Source organism: Orbicella franksi, chromosome 8 (assembly GCF_964199315.1).
Source record: "Orbicella franksi chromosome 8, jaOrbFran1.1, whole genome shotgun sequence".
Lineage (NCBI taxonomy): Eukaryota > Metazoa > Cnidaria > Anthozoa > Scleractinia > Merulinidae > Orbicella > Orbicella franksi.
Window position 1 is genome coordinate 25,340,030 of NC_138152.1, and position 16,818 is coordinate 25,356,847.

Consider the following 16,818-nt stretch of genomic DNA (forward strand, 5'->3'; position numbering starts at 1 on the left):
CCCTGAAGCTCGGCTGGGGCGGACGTGCTTAGAATAGTGTTTACATGAGAAGGGATACGTTGAGAAGAAGGTCAGCTGAATTCATACGCCATTAGCAACAAAACAAACCATTCCAAAAAATTAATATCCCTGATAATTAGACCATTTTCTGTTAACTCATTATCAAAGCTTTTATATTGGTCTAAGGATATTTTCTGCTTTTGCAAAAACGTTTTCCTGAATAAAAATCTATATATCCAGTTAGTACATCCAAAAGGAATTGATCAAAAACCTACCCCACAACACAAACGGAATGAACTAGCGGCTAGTTCGGACTTTTAAAAGCAATTTGTCTTTCATTTCTATTTGTTTCTTCATGAATTGAAAATTGTGCAAGGGAATGAAGAACACAATCTTCATTTCACGTCTGGGTATCAATAGATAAAAAATAAAATTAAGCGGGGGCAAAATTTACCAGAACTTCGGGTCATGTAAGTTAAAAAAAGGCCCAACCTGAAAAAGGTTAAGCGAGCGATCGTCCATGGCTTTGAATAATTTTGTAGGCGTAGTCAGGTTTATAAACACACCTTGTCAGTTTCAAACTCATCCTTAAAAGCAATTATGAAGGTTTAAATGCAAGTGCAAAGTTCTCAGAGATGTCAAAAATGTTCTGCAGATTAATTTGTTGCTTAACTTATGACAACAACAGTTAATTTTCCGTATAAACAACAAAGTTTGGAAACGTTTTAGTTTCGATTGTTTTTCTCCAGTTCGACGTACTACACATGTTTTTGAATGTACAAAGAGGAATCATTTAACTGAACTTAGTCTTAGATAAACAAATCGTACCCTGTTACCCATTAGTTTTGATGAGATAGCAGTGGCGTTTATTTATTCAGGGAGAATCACACTCAATTGCAGTTATGCCTCAGTAAACTAGACTGAGCAAACACAACTGTGCGGCTACAGACAAAATAAAATAAGAATGTTAATCTATCATGAATCATTTCCTTGGAAAAATCCGCGTAACACAGGTTAACTGGCCTTAACAGACACAGGTATGTAAGCTTGAAGTGCCCAATATGTGTTTAATTTTTAATCCTTATTACTGCTTTCGATTATCATCTTCTGTTTTAACATATTGTTGTTTTCCTGCTCTTTCGAACAAGGTTCTGGCGTATTGAAGACCTTGAACGGTAAGTGATTTAAACATCTAACAGCAGCCTCATTTTTTATCCTAAAAGATTCCTGCGAATGTGTAGGTGAAGATTAATGTTTTGTGGGACCTTTTTCATCGGAAAATATTTGCCTTGGAGTTTTTTTGCACACTTCCCATTAAGAAAACACGCATAAGCGAAATTTGGGATAATAATCAGTCACACCAAAGCATTCGTGTTCACTGCAATCGTCTATGATACGTACATGTAGCATTTTTTATGGTTCATCCCTCACAGGTCAAAGAATATCAATCTTGAAAGATGGCTCAATATCGTGTGAATATGCAGATGTTACTGCTGTTGTCTCTTTGCCTGGTGATGTGCAATGTGAGTTAATTTTAATACCAGCTTCCTCTTTCATTTAAGAACCTTTGCTATGAATTGTCGGGGGAACAGTGAAACTAAGAACGAGATTTTAGCAACAAGCTGAGCACTTAGCCCGGCAGGAATTTTGGAAGGAACTATTTCAGTCATAGAATCAACATTTGGACTTTTATAGGTTTGTCTCAGAAGAAGAAGATATTTTTATCCTTGTTACTCTTCTTCTATTGAAAAGTTTGGTTTCATTAATCTCATTAAAGGCCCTGCTCAAATAATTACGAAAAAGGACATTTTTCCTGGATAGAATTTGGTCTGTAATAAGTAACAATTACTAGGCTAAGCGTCAAACAAGGAAAGAAAATGACATCTTTTGGTTTGAAACTAAAGGCAAAGGTTTCAAGAAGTGGGTCGCACACCGCCACCCATATTTTCGTGGATTACCCACCTCTCAGTATTAAATTACTAATTGTTTGCTTTCTTGTCGCTTAGCTCGCTCTTTCCTGTTGTGTGCAGTCAGTATGTTCAGCGGATTCCTGTAATAAAGAGGTGAGTCACGTGGTTTCTCGGAAGCTAGTGATTCCAATATTACCTATTCTAGTTATTTTTGGTGGAAAACTACTTGCAATTTATATGCTATCAAGAACCATAATCGGGGACGGAGACCATAAGCGCGCGCCATTTCTAGTATTGAGGCTGTCCCTATGATATGGGACAATTTTTATATTTTTAGAACAAATTGCGCCATCGCGTGCGGCACAGGCGCGTACACGCTGCGTAGATTTTTGCGGATGTATCGCGGGAGAAATGGCGTCCAAAATTCCCGAAATTTTTGATATTTTTGGTCCACAACTCAATACGTTTATGATTATTGGACATTTGCTTGACTATTTTCGTCCGCGTAAGTTGCTCCAATCTGAGTGAAGTAAGACCGTATCGAATTTAGACATGGCCCCGCTTTATATCACTAACCAAGTTGGGTTTCCGCGGTTTCTTTTACAAGAATGTTACTCAACTATAAATTTCACATATAATGAACATTAAGAGCCTTTCCATAACAAAGCAAAAAACTAGTTGGATATATTTAGATATAACGGTGTTTTATAACTTCAAAGTTTCCCTCCTCTTACCAGACGCTTGCGGGGGTTTGCAGGGCTGCTGAGCTGAGGTATAACTAAATTGTACAACTTTTAATTACTTTTTTAATGACGTTTTCAGGAAAAATTGATTTACCATCAAACCATAACTCCTTCTTGGTTGGAGGCGCATGCGTCCTACATTGACAGTTCTCGTACAGTTACCGCTGATCAACTTACATTCAACGCAGGCTCAATAAGAAACGCAGCTCTTCTCAAGGTTCCCATGATTGCCGCCGGCGTCTTTAAGGATTCAACTCGGCTGACCGTAGAAATCACTGTTGCAAATAACGTCAGTATTGGACAAAGGCCTGACAGCGATATCAGATATGGCGTGTGAGACGGTACCAGATTTATCGGGTTTTACACAACTGACAAGTTGAATTACGGCGATCATCCTCCATGTTATGGAATGGAAGGTGTGTCTGGCTCTACTTTGACCCCAACAAGATACGAACCGATTAAACCTAAACCCAGCGACTCTTTCTACCCCGGTCAGTTTGTCTTCACCCTTAAACTGGATGAACGCTGGGGCTCGTGCTACCTTGCGCATGACGGAGGCTTCGTGAGGACCGCTGACTACAACAACCGACTGATGCGCAACAAGGGACTCACACTTGAAGTCTACAAACATGATAAAGGAGAGAACGTTGGAATCAAGTACATCAAGGTCGCCATCAAGCAAGATGCTTAGAGGGAGAAATCTTAAAACGAAGCACAATCAATGTATCCGGCATCACTTGAATTGTCGTGAATTGACCGTAAGGGAACGATAGCGGTAGAAAATCAGAATAAAAGTAATATTGGGAGTTGATTATTTGTGAAATTATAAACTGATGGAAACTTTAGTGATAAAATGAAATGTTTGCTTCGGGTTATTTAATAAATAATAAACAAGGGATTTACTTAGAAAAAGATGCTTCATCCTAAGCCGTCCTAACTCTTGCTTCTCGTGGTAAATAATAACAATTCTCTGTGTGTGTGTTCAGTTAATAACAGTAGGGACCTTACGCAAAACACGACGGCAACGGCAACAAGAACGTCACTAAACAAAAGGCTTGATGAGCAAACTATGATAATGGCTCTGCACGTGAATTATAATTCTTGGTACATTTCCTTGCCGTCCTCTGCAAAACAGCAACGTGAAATGACCTATTTCTGCGTTGTCTGGAGAACGTGAACCACAACGGCTAATTTTTCATATTTCTATTTGGAGCTGGACGCATTCGTAGCATATTCAGCAGGGCAAATTTTAATACCGACAAACACACTGGATAGTTTCAAATAAATCCGAAATTCCAAAGTAAAATAGAGGCACATTTTTTACGAGACGTCGTCCTCGCCGTCGCCGTCGTATATGCGTAAGGTCCCTAATACTAGAAGGCGACGTTTTGACAGCGGAGAAAAGGCGTACGGGCACCTTCGGACTTGGGAGAGGGAGGTGGGGCGGTGACCTTATTAACCCCCCAAAAATACACAATGCCCTAAAGCGTGAGTGTCGTTCAAACGTGCTCAATTCCTAGTAAAAACAGAAACGTTCACAATTTTCACGTCATAATGAAACTGTTATCATTCCAAAAATAGTTATTTTGAAACCTCGCATACTGTATGACCTAGCTCGATCGACAACCTAGTAAAATCAGAAACTTATAAGAGAAACAATTAATTCTTCCTTGTACGAAGAGTTCAAGAAAATTTTAAAGCGGCTCTTAACTATGGCGCCATTCCAAGCGGCTCTTTCCAGAGCCACCACAAAAAGTCTTGGTCTTCGTTTGCTTTGATTCTTTTGTCATTTTTTTGTTGATGGAAATAATGTCCGTCTCGTGGATTTCCATGATATACATTGGAACGATAAATGGCTTTTCCAAAACAGAATAACTGGATCCTTCATGATCATTTGACCTGAACTCCGTTTTGACAAGGCAAACGTCGATCAGAGAAAGAAGCCTTCAAGCCTGGCCTTGACTAACTTTTAGAATGTTTTCTCTCAAGTACTTTTGTCCGAATCGTCAGCGCTCTGCTCGAAAAATTTCAAAAATTTCTGAAACTACGCAGCTCGAGTCAACAAACACGCGATAGAAATCTCGAATTGTTTGATATATTTTCTGTTGTGAAATGAAGTGGTTAGCTTCTTCGTGCTTAGGATAGTCGATTCATTCTAAGATGCTGCAACTTTCAGAAGCTGTTCATTCATCTTTCGCGGACATTATGGTATGTCATTTGTGTGTCTATGATTTTTGACGTTGTCATGGTAACCACAACATCATGTAGGTCTGCCCAAACTTTGCAAAGCCTTAATGTTGCAAGAAGAACTCGTGCTTTTGTTAACATGGACAACGAACGTGACTTCTCAATGGTAATTCTAAGGCAAACGTCTGATAGCGGTTGCTTTTGCCCATGACTTGTCCGTGCATCATTAAATACATTTATTAGAAAACCGCTCAACATGCAACTAATCATTTTCCTTCATTAGAGTGTCAAAACTGCAGATGACAAAGCTGGATTTTTGCCCTTCACAAGAATTTCATACATTTCAGTCTCTCTGACATCGTCTACTTTCCAAACTTTGGCACGAGCATTTCTAGCTGGTATTCTGCTTAATTAATTACCAAGTATGAACTGATTATCAGCGACCTATTCCTGGTGGATGTTTGTATGTACAGCATTTCTGTCAGCGACACACGCACGAACTTCAAAGCGGAATGAACTGTTATTGATAATGTAAATAGACTAGATTGCTAATCAGGCCCAGGCTTTTTGGAGTCTTGTGGGGCCGAAGCCATGGACTTTCCTGGCCCTCACTCCGTAACTATTATCTATAGCCATGAAACCTGGGAGATTTAATGTACTTCCATAAATATTTCCTTTTGGGCGCAAAATAAGAAGAATTGGCGTCATTCTCAAACAGCCCCCATATTAGACCCGCCTTTTTGGCAGGATTTTATGATTTTTGCAAAATCTCAGAAAACCACTAAAAAGCGATAAAAAAAATAACTTTGTCTAAAGGAGTAAAAGTTACAGCAAGAAAATTGATAAATGAAGTCTTGTTTTGAAAGTTGAACAAAAACAAAAAAAGCAATTGACACAAAGCTCCCAGATACATTTTAGGAAACTTAATCACATTTGGGGTTCATTACTTCAACAACATTAAAGTTACAAGCAGTGAAAGTTGTTGAGGGCCCAATAAGACTCTCCCAATCGCACTCCGGTCTGAATAGGGTTAAAATGAAACTGGACCCAAACACGTGCCTTACTTCTTACAATACCTGTTGAATCAGATGATGATGATACAATTAATAACCCAAGCAACGTACAACGTTTAATTTAGTCACACTTGGGAAAAGACTAATGGCTTTAGTTGAAAGCCCAATCTCCTTAATATGAAGAATTTCAAAGCATTGCTAGTTTTTCTGGATGAGATGCTTGTCCACTGCACGTAATCCTCAAGCATTTTGGTGTGCTACCGTACAGTTCGCCGGTTCCCATTTGCACCCTTAGCAAGTTGCCGAAAGAAGACGTAATGTATTAATGTCTTGCTATTACTATTTTGCTCAAGATAAAACACGATACCTACAAGAACTCGAACTCGGACCGCTCAGTCGACTCATGTAACCATAAAACGAACAACCTGTAAGTCTACCGAGTCTCCCTTGTGTCATTGTTGACGGTTAACTAACTTAATCTTAAAAATTACAATTTCGTCAATTGTGATAGGTTTAAAAAACTCCTATTTTCCACTAGTTCACTTGCCAAGTTGTTATGGGATAGTTTGTTATTGGACAGTTTGTTATCGGACAGTTCAATAAGCCAATCACATTCAAAGTTGTAGTTTAAATCAACTAATCACATTCAAAGTTGTAGTTAGGTGCGTGCGTGCGTGCGTACGCTTTTGTGTTTTTGGCGCCTAATTGCCGGTAGGGTGCGCGGTGGCCTTGGAATGTTTATATCTCCTTTGTAGGTATTTTAATTCAAATTTTCCTTTTCTTTCATAAATTCGCCATTCTTCTTTTCTCGGAAATTGTAATTTTTATGATTAATTGGTAATAAGACTTCGTGTCGTCCAATTCGGTCTGTAATCATACTCGTGATAAACAAATCGGACTCCCGCTGCGCGGTCGTCCGATTTTCTTATCACTCCTATTATAACCGACCGAATTGGACTCCACTCAGTCCTATTACCATTACTATTTCTACTGACGCTATTCACAACTTGGAAAAGGCCTTCGGATTGCGATAACAACCACAGCTCCTTCCCTTGTAGTCCAAGGGCTAAAAGGACAAAATGATGAGGTTTTCTCTTTTCTCTTTTCCGTTATTAACCTTTATTGAGTATGTAGATTTTTTTAACGGTCTTCCAATTATAAGATGAAGCTTTACCTGGACAGAGAAAAACAAGGGCTCTATGTTTAAAGTGGTGTATTTCATATTAAAAAAGTTCCAATTTTTCTCTTTATAACTTTCCTGACTGACTGCTCTACACTGGTGACAGTTTCCACGTTCGAGGTACTCTCCGCGGCCAGTTCTGTACACCACTTCAACAAACGGACTCTTAAATGTCCTTTGTCTTTGATTTTCTACTTGGTTCTTCAAGAATTGAAAATTGTATAGTGGAAAGAAAATACAATCTTAACTTCACGTCTAAGTATCAATAGATAAAAACAGTAAAATAAGACGGGAGCAAAATCCACCAGATTTTCGGATCGTGTAAGTTAGAAAACAAGCTCGACCTCAATATGTTTAAGCGAGCGAGCTTGGCTCCTCTGCTCTTCTCTTAAAAATTTCATGGTTTTTTCTTTTGGTTCAAGATTTTGTCAGCGTAATACATCACTTTAACAAATAGCCACTAAGAAATTCCTTTTTCAAGTTTCATTTTCTATTGTTTTTTTCTGTTTGTTTGTTTGTTTGTTTGTTTTGTTTTGTTTTGGTTTGTGCTTTTCTTTTTCTTGCGTTGGAAATGAAACAAAAGTGAAGAATACGAACTGTACTTCATATCTGGGTATTAATCAATCAGATTTGACGAGGAAAACGAGAAAAAACTAGAGATTTGTCTCAAAAGTTGATGTTTGGCTCGACCTACACGAGATTTGTTGGTTCCCATGGCAGCATCAAAAATGATACACACACAATTAGCACATCAATTTCTGCAGAGAATAAAGAAACAGCTACTGAAAGTTTTAGCCCTTTAGAGTAAATCGTCTTGTCAGAACTTTGAAAAAACCTTAAGGGTGTATGGGGGGGTGTACGTCTGAGGGTTGAGAGTATTACCTCCGATGGTTAAGAGAATTAGAGAAAAAAAAAAGGAAATTAAATAAGTTAGGGAAAATAAACAATATCAAACCAAAATATTATACTTAACACATGATATCGAAATTAAGAAGCGAACAGGGTTGGCATGTTAAAAGGAGGAAACCATCGGCTCTTTGAGAGGAGTTCCCGTCTAGCCCATTGAGCTCCTTAGTGTTGGTTCACTTGTGAAAAACAATAAAACAGTTTCTTTTTCCCAAACGTTTATTTTTCATTTCAACTCTTCAATACTAAGCACCACAGAAAAAAAAAAAATCGGTTATGCGATTAAGTTGTGCATGCATGCTTGGTTTATATGCCAGTTGCTCATTCTTTTAGAACATGAATTTCCAAGGTAGCTTTACCAGAGTTGGACATAGAGCCGCGAAATTTCAGACCAGAACCGAGGGATCTGTCATGCCAACCATTTGCCTTGAAGGGGTTTGCATCATAATACAAATCATAGTACTGATCATAGTTGGCCCTTTGGTTTCCAGGGTACAGCTTAGCATTCCACCAGTTCTGGTAAAAGTTATAATCAAACGGAACAGAGAACATCACAGCAAGTGTTTTGTCGATGTTTGGAATGTAGTAGGCAAAGACTCCGACAGCTCCCGTTGCGACTGGTCCAGACGTTTTGCGAGGTCCGTAAACAACAGCGCGCGCTGTGGAAAATAGAATAAAAGAAACAGACAAACAATTTACACATTTTAAACTCAGCTATCGCAAAACATCGTAATCTGTGAGTGGCAAGCAGATCGATTATTTTGCCAACGCCGAAGGCCGAGGCAAATAATTGAGCTGTGAGATCAATTATAAAATAATAAACCACCACACTAGAAAATATAACCCTACGCCTTCTGCAAGCCACACAAGATACGTACAAACTTTATCGATGCTCCAGTACTTATACATTTGAAAATATTTGAAATTTCGTAGTATTCGAAAAAATGTTAAACATTTAAAAATCAAAGCACAATTCAATTTAATATTTAGAAAACATGTTTTCCATCGTCAATTCAAAGACGTTTGCAACCTTGTAAGCCCTAACGTAAAGATGTTAATAAAGAAATGCTAATTATGAATACTGAAGTGTCCGAAACATGTTTTCTCAAGTGAAACGTTGCGTCTTGCTTTTGAAATGTTGAAGGCATTTTTAAATAGAACATTAATATGAACGAAAAACTCTGTGCCGAGTTATTTGTTCTTGATCTTCGCGTTATTGACAAGGGTTTTAAGATGATTTCTGCAGAAGATTCCAACAATAATGGCAAAAGTTAATTTACCAAAAAAACCTCATGGCATGGTAATATTTTGAATAAAGGAAGGAAGATCTTATCGAAACCTTAGCTCTCAAGCTGACCCCGCGAGACAAAACTGGACTTGAAGTTATCCATATTTCAATTAAAACGGACGTTTCGCGTTAGTTGAAAACGCAATAACACGCGCTTTAAGCAGTTTTACGAGGTTTGACATTCAATTTCTCCAGAATGCTTGAAGATTTAATCGCGGGGTCATCTAGAGAAATGAATTACAGTGAGATGTTTTAAATAGTATTCAAAAAGTTACCGTGCTATAGGTAGATTTTTAGTAAATAAATTTTGCACTTATTGCTTGAACTTTGAGCGGAATCCGTCTTAATTTCTTTCTTAGTTATCAATCTCGGCCCTTTTAAAGAGACCCCAATTCTGAAAAATGGGGATATCACAGAAAATTACATCACACATTAAGCATGGCGCGAAAAGGTGAAGGATGTTTGCGCAAGAATCCTCTAAGAAAAAAATATACGTATATGTTTAACAAGGTGAAACCTTCTTGCTGGTCATATTGTGTTGAAGTTCAAGTAATATATCAAACACGAGAAACAGTGTTTCATCGGGTTATTCAAACACCGAGAAGACAGTCGAAAATACGACGCGCAGCGGAGTATTTTTGACGAAATTCGAGGTGTTTGGATAGCCGATGAAACACTGTCTCGAGTGTTTGATATATCTTCTCAGTGAAACAAAAACTAAGCAGAAAATCGACTAAATATCTTCCCAGAAATTCTCAAAAAATCTTCTAAATATCAAACATTTTCTAAATATCTTGAAAACTCCTCTAAAAAATCTATTTTTTATCGTAAAAAAAAACATTCCGATTTTAAATCTCTTAGGCCGGCCGAAATTTCTAAAATCTCTTTAAGTGGAAGGAGTTAAAGAAGAAGATTCAGGTGCTTCGATGTTACCAGCTTCCGCCATTTTTAAAATTTGTTCCTTTAGCGCTTTTAGTGATATGGAAAACATTTTTCAACTGGGAAATCGCTAAGCTGTATTGTTTCTGGCATAAAATTTAGTCTTGTTTCAATGGAAAAGCGAGGAAAACACAGCGCTAAGCCAAAATAGGTATCAATATTTTTAAATTGGCCTAACTTTTCTAAATATCTTAATGTTTCTAGAAATCTCGGAAAATTCTAAATATCCAAAAACATATCCAAATATTTGTGGCAAGGCCTAAGCGAGCCTCCGTAAATGCTAGATTCACTTCTCACCGTTATCCACAGAATAAGGCAAGTTTTCATCCGCAGTGCCAGAATAGAAGTAGAAAGAGCCTTGCTGCCAAGGAAGTCCACTTTCGTTGTCAACGCCAATCGCGCATTTGCGTTTCACGTTAGCGAGGACATTTAAGACGTCTTTCAACAGATTGATTGTAAGCTGAGCACCTTCAATAACCGTTCCTGCAGCAACTGAAATGAAATAAGCAAGTTAGTCTCACAACCGAAATGTTTTTAAAACCTTACCACTGAAGTCACCGATCTAAAGATCTACTTGCTATACCAACAGCTCCTGATTTTGACGAGTGGCGGCAAACGTTTGCCATCTTTAGAGGGCTAACTCAACTAGAGTTGCACCAACTAGTAAAGTTTTAATTCCTGTAATGTTCTGTGTATATGCTTTACGTTTTGATATGTTCTGTTTGTTTGTTTTTGATTTGTTTTTGTTTTTTTCTAAGACCGATTCCTAAAGATGATTTACCTTTGCGCTTAGACTTTTCGCTGTCTTGGTCTTCCAAGTCCTTTGGCAGTTTAACTTCAGTGTTATGAGATCGCTCCAAAAGGGCCTCCAGTTCCTATGTAGGAAAAAGGAAAACAAACCAAACAACCCAAAGGGAGAGGGTTTTTTGTTTAGTTTTTAAGTTTCTTAGAGTAAAATTGTAGTTTTTAGGGATAGTTTTGTAAAGGGCGTGGGGAAAAAAATGTATGTGTGCGCTATATAAATGAAGTATTATTATCAGTATTATTATTATTATTATTATTATTATTATTATTATTATTATTATTATATTAGCATTAGGGTTTGTCACCCTAATGCTGATTCGTATAGGGACCTAGAGTTCCAACAGATATACCGCAATCATGAGAACGAGAAGAAGCGCCTTTATGCGAGGAGGGTCTTGGATATCGAACAAGGAACTTTAACTCCCCTTATTTTCACGTCAACAGGCGGCATGGGAAACGAGTGCTTGCAATACCATTCCAGACTGGCGCAGCTGATCTCCATCAAGAAAGGAGAACATTATGCTAAAACAATCTCCTGGATAAGAGCAAGGACATCCTTTGCTTTACTAAGATCCGCACTAATCTGCCAAAGAGGTTCAAGAGCTAGAAGGAAAGCCTTTTGTGAGTTTAAGAACATTGATATTGACGTTGAAACCCAGGAGGGAACCATTATGTAAACACTGTTGAAATAGGTCTTAATAGTTTATTTCTTTTATTTACTTTTACCTTGTAATATACCGATATTGACGTTGAAACCCAGGGAGCCATTATGTAAACACTGTTGAAATAGGTTTTAATAGTTTATTTCTTTTACTTACTTTTACCTTGTATATACCAATTTGTATGGAATATGTTAATTAATGTTATGATGATGATAGTAGTATTAATATTAGTTGTAGTAACCATGATATCATGATTAGATACGGAAACATGTTTTACTTTTTTTTATATATATAAATTACTATTACTATTATTATTATTGTTGTTGTTACTATTATTATTATTCAGTTGGATTTTACAGAAAAAAAAAAAACAATAATTTCTTTTTACCTGGCGATTGGGAACCATTTCAGGGAAGTCGGTCAAACCAGCATCTGCCAACAATGCCTCAGCTTCCCGCTTTGTAAAGAAAAAAAAAAGCTAAAATGTTACAACAACAATCAGCAATGTTTCAAAACGGTCTCTTGACACATTGTTATTTAGGAATGTTTTATGCCAAAATTTAACCGTCCTCTGGCTTGTATGGTTAATTCTCACCTTATCATGACAACATAGTTGAATCAGTTTACAATCCACAAAAAACATCAGCAACAACATCATCACCATCATCGTAATTATTGTTATTGTTACAATTATTATATTTATCAATGGTGTTGTCATAAATACTAATGCCAACATTATTATAATCAATTATCATTTTTAGTAACCTGAATTCAAGTTTTCACTTTCTGATTTAATATTTACAATGTATTTGTTTACTTTATTCTTCTTTTCTAATGGACAGCTACAAATATCCAATAAAAGTTGTTATTATGTATCTTGCTTTCGCGGCCGCCGGGCAGTTCTTCTAGTTCCCATGTGGAGCGAAATATATCCAAGGACTTTCTGCGGCTAATTCTTAGTGTCTAACACATGCAAAGGCGTTTTTCAATGAAATTTTGGCCGTTTCAATTTGACTTGCTTGCAAAAGTGTTTAGGTATGGCAGGGTCTCAGCTAGCTTACAAACAGGCTCCCGGCAAGTACAGAAAAACAAATTCGACGAGCAATGCGAGCGGGCGAGCGCAAAACTGAAGAATCTGGAGAGCAAGGCGATCGGGGCGGGACGCTCGCTCGCCGGAAGCCTGTTGATAGGCTAGGTCTCAGCATAAATATTGGATTCTAAAAGGCACCTCGAGTTGCAAAAGCTAATTTTCATGCGCTTTTCCATTTTTCATGTTCGCGTTAAAAATCGAATTTTATTCCTGGCGTAAACCGGACCACAAATGTCACAGCAATTTTACGATAGACGCCATTTACGGTTGCAAACAGAAAGTTTAATCAAAGTGAAGACTGATCATCGCAGTAAATTTTCCAATTTAAGCAATTGGAAAGAAGAAGCCTGAAAAAAATCAGGGCTTCTACGGGATTCGAACCCGTGACCTCCGCGATACCGGTGCGATGCTCTACCAACTGAGCTCGCTCCCAATGTGTGGCTTCATAGCTCAGTTGGTAGAGCATCGCACCGGTATCGCGGAGGTCACGGGTTCGAATCCCGTAGAAGCCCTGATTTTTTTCAGGCTTCTTCTTTCCAATTGCTTAAATTGGAAAATTTACTGCGATGATCAGTCTTCACTTTCATCTACAACCGCAGTTCATATATGATTTATTTCATGTAAACTTCACATCATTTCACTCCTCACGGGAAGATATGAACTCAATAAATTGACCTCGCTCCCAATGTGTGGCTTCATAGCTCAGTTGGTAGAGCATCGCACCGGTATCGCGGAGGTCACGGGTTCGAATCCCGTAGAAGCCCTTATTTTATTTCAGGCTTCTTCTTTCCAATTGCTTAAATTGGAAAATTTACTGCGATGATCAGTCTTCACTTTCATCTACAACCGCAGTTCATATATGATTTATTTCATATAAACTTCACATCAGAAAGTTTGATCAATGGCAATAACATCAGTCAATTCTTTCTTTACCTCTCCATTTGGGTTGTTTGGTTTGATCACAGATCCAAAGGTGGTAGTAGTAACCGCGGAAACGATTAGCAGCAAGGAGAAGATAAAACTGAGGCGGTCCATGTTCATCCTAGACAACAATAATAAGACCACAGAACATTCATTACCAATGACATGAAGTTCAACAAACTTACCGAAAGTTGTTTCAACAACGATTTCGGTTTATGTTGGAAACAAACTGATGATTGTTAAAGAGGCAGTTTTAATATAGAAAATACCAAAAAACTGACTTACTGTTTTCCACGCTGTATATGTATCTATCTCTGCGTAACCTGATACGCCTTTACGTGAAATCGCTCTGAACAGGTTCCTATATACCGTGGAACCCCGCTATACCCACGAGAGTTAATTGTTTTCTATTTCGTCGCCTATTGTTTGCTTTGCCTTTGTTTCTATCAAATCAAAACATTTCTAGCCGCGTTCGGTTTAGTTTCTGCATTTATTAGTTCATTTTTGCGTACTTTTTCCGTGCAGATTAAATGTAGATTAGTTTTTTTCACGTCGTGTTATGTAATCGCTCATTGTTAATTACGTAACCTCGTCAACTCTATTCTTTGAGAAACCAGAAACTGCATACGATAAACGCTGCCAACGTAGCATCTACAAGAGATCTGATCAGCCAAAAAAATGTATGAAGACAAACAATAGACTGCTAGACTGATACTTCGTCAAAAATGTTTCGAGACTAGGGGTTGACACATTATGCTCCTAAAATCGAGCATTATGCTTTTTAGCACTGCCCCCAAAACGGACTATTATGCTCCAAATTATGCTCGACTGTAACTATTGTAATCGTAATTATGCCGCAAATTTTTTTTCCCGGACCCCGGTGAGTTATACTTATGCCGTAAAAAATTTTTTCCCGAACCCCGGTGAGTCATAATTGTGCCGTAAAAATTTTTTCTGAGACCCCCGTGAAGTGCTCAATACTAATGGAAACCATGTAGAACATTAAAATAGCTTGAAATTTTGTAGTTTTAACTTAATAAATGGACAATAGTAGCTCTAAAAAAGGAAATAACTGTTATGTTGCAAAATGGCACTATTATGCCGCCAAAAAAGCACTATTATGCCGGCAAAATGCACTATTATGCCGGCATTATGCTCGATGCTCCACATATAGTATTATGCTCGAAATTATGCCGGCATAATGTATCAACCCCTATTCGAGACACCAACATGACAAGAACCGATAAAGAAGGATCGCAACAGTGGACAGCTGTTTCGCCCTTCTTGGGGCTCGTCAGCACTGTGTAGCGAAGATATGTAACGTCAGCCCAACAGCCAACGCACATAAATTGCAAAATGACCCCAGTTCACTATATCAAGTTCCGTACTTTGAACTCACTTGCGCCCCGAAACACGCGTGGCCACATCACGTGTTTCGGAGCGCAAGGACACAAAGTGGCAAGATTGGTGTCTCGAAAAGCAAAAGAATAAATGTGGCTGGACAAGGCCAGCCCAGACATTCACACATTGTTTACACCCGCCTTACGATCACCGCGTCAACACAGTTACGTCGTTATTATGGCCACTTTGTTTCTTCCAGCGAAACGCCCATACATTTTCTAATAACAAAACCCCATTAATGCGGCCACGACGTTAATAAGACCAAAAGCCACATCCTGAAATCCCAACCTGTATAATCGTTCATAATTTTATCCAGTTTATACGGCAATTAAAGCCAGTTATGTTCACCTTTCCAATGTTAATATTACATGTAGTGAGTGAAGTTTCGATTTTTAAAAAGTATATCTGCATTCCGTATGCTTATAAAAGGACTGTTGTCTAGAAGCGCAATTGTAATACATTTGTTAAGACTTCGCTCGGTTTAGACCAATCATGAAACTTAATTTGGCCGTACCCTGTTAATACGACCATATTTTCATGGCCTGTTGGTGACCCTATCAACGGGGTTGCACTACAGGCAATGCCTATTAGAGAAACATTGATGACTACGCTATTTTGTAGTCTTCATGTTAGAATGTTTGGCGATCCTTGCCTTCTCTCTTCTTTGCTGCACGTGACTGGTTCTAAAACTGAAAATGACAATGGCACTGAAATGAACTCTTTTACTTCTGGCCACTTGCAGAGTTCAGACAACTTTTACTGCACAATCAGTTTATCTCCACGAGCTAATTAAAGCAAAGGGAATTTGCCATAGACGATGAAATGCAATTGTTCTAAACTATTCAAAGTGGTCGGTTTGTGATTAGCGCAATCGCTAGTTCGCGCTCTGTTACTTAACCTTGTTCTTAAAAATTTTATAAGTTTGAATAAAGTTAAATTTGTATGCATTCTTTTGTTTGCTCTGTGTTTGAGAAAACTTCACTTAGAAACACTGAATTAATTTCGAGGAAAAGGTTGTTGTTATTCATCGTAGTAGATACAATAATAAAGTGTATTATCGTTTGTCTCACGATGTAGTCACTTGAGATGTAGATCGCGACGTTTCGACTGCTTACTGCTAGTCTTCTTCAGGCGATAAGGTGGACTGATTGCACGGTATCATTTATATCACAAAGGTCGGCTGTAATTGGTGCATTTCGATCCTCCTATTGTTCCATTGTTCTGGCGAGTAGCTGTTCCCTCAGTGGTCCGCTGTTGTACCGTTCTCCTGTTGTTGTGTTTCTTGATCGTGGGTATCCATGCTTCAGGAATCTCAATTCCACTATCCCTGTTGATGTTGTTAGGGTGAAGTCTTATGTGAATAGCTTCCTTGACCCTACGTGTGTACCAGTGAGGATCGCGATCAATAAACTTGACCTCATTGCAGATAGGATCGTGGCCGGTCTCGTGGGTGTGTTCAGAAACGGCGGAGGTTTGGGTACGGGTGAGTCGTATAGCCCTGTCGTGTTCTCTGATCCTCTCCTGCATAGATCCCCCTGTTTCCCCGATGTAGACTTTGCCGCACTCACAGGGAATCCTATAGACAACACCATGTTGCTTAGCCGGGTTGACGGTGTCCTTTGGTCGCACTAAGTGTGACCGAAGTGTCGTGTTGGAATTAAAGACGGTGCGAGTGCCTTGCTGTTCTAGGCAGCGGCGGAGAGACTCCGAAACTCCTTGGACATAAGGTAAAACGGCGGTGGATTTAAATTCCGCGACAGGCTCTCTTGAATTA

General features: G+C 38.5%; 2 protein-coding genes and 1 pseudogene across 3 annotated transcripts; 1 reads left to right on the plus strand and 2 right to left on the minus strand.

The window, feature by feature from the left end:
• The first annotated feature begins 846 nt into the window (after nt 1-846).
• LOC145494998 (uncharacterized) lies at nt 847-3,956 on the plus strand (annotated as a pseudogene). Its single transcript, XR_014050364.1, has 4 exons — nt 847-1,175; nt 1,434-1,523; nt 2,007-2,063; nt 2,733-3,956. The product of XR_014050364.1 is annotated as an uncharacterized LOC145494998 (transcript).
• A 4,171-nt stretch (nt 3,957-8,127) lies between these two features.
• Nucleotides 8,128-14,108, minus strand: LOC145495414 (uncharacterized). The gene is made up of 4 exons (XM_081475025.1): nt 13,656-14,108; nt 12,021-12,089; nt 10,464-11,041; nt 8,128-8,598 (listed from the first exon to the last, which is right to left on the minus strand). Exons 1-3 carry the CDS (start codon nt 13,761-13,763, stop codon nt 10,868-10,870), a joined length of 351 nt encoding a protein of 116 aa, XP_081331151.1. The 5' UTR covers nt 13,764-14,108; the 3' UTR covers nt 8,128-8,598; nt 10,464-10,867.
• On the minus strand, nt 8,261-10,792 carry LOC145494294 (DELTA-actitoxin-Afr1e-like). The gene is made up of 4 exons (XM_081473735.1): nt 10,750-10,792; nt 10,464-10,658; nt 9,398-9,451; nt 8,261-8,598 (listed from the first exon to the last, which is right to left on the minus strand). Exons 1-4 carry the CDS (start codon nt 10,790-10,792, stop codon nt 8,261-8,263), a joined length of 630 nt encoding a protein of 209 aa, XP_081329861.1.
• Nucleotides 14,109-16,818: the final 2,710 nt, after the last annotated feature.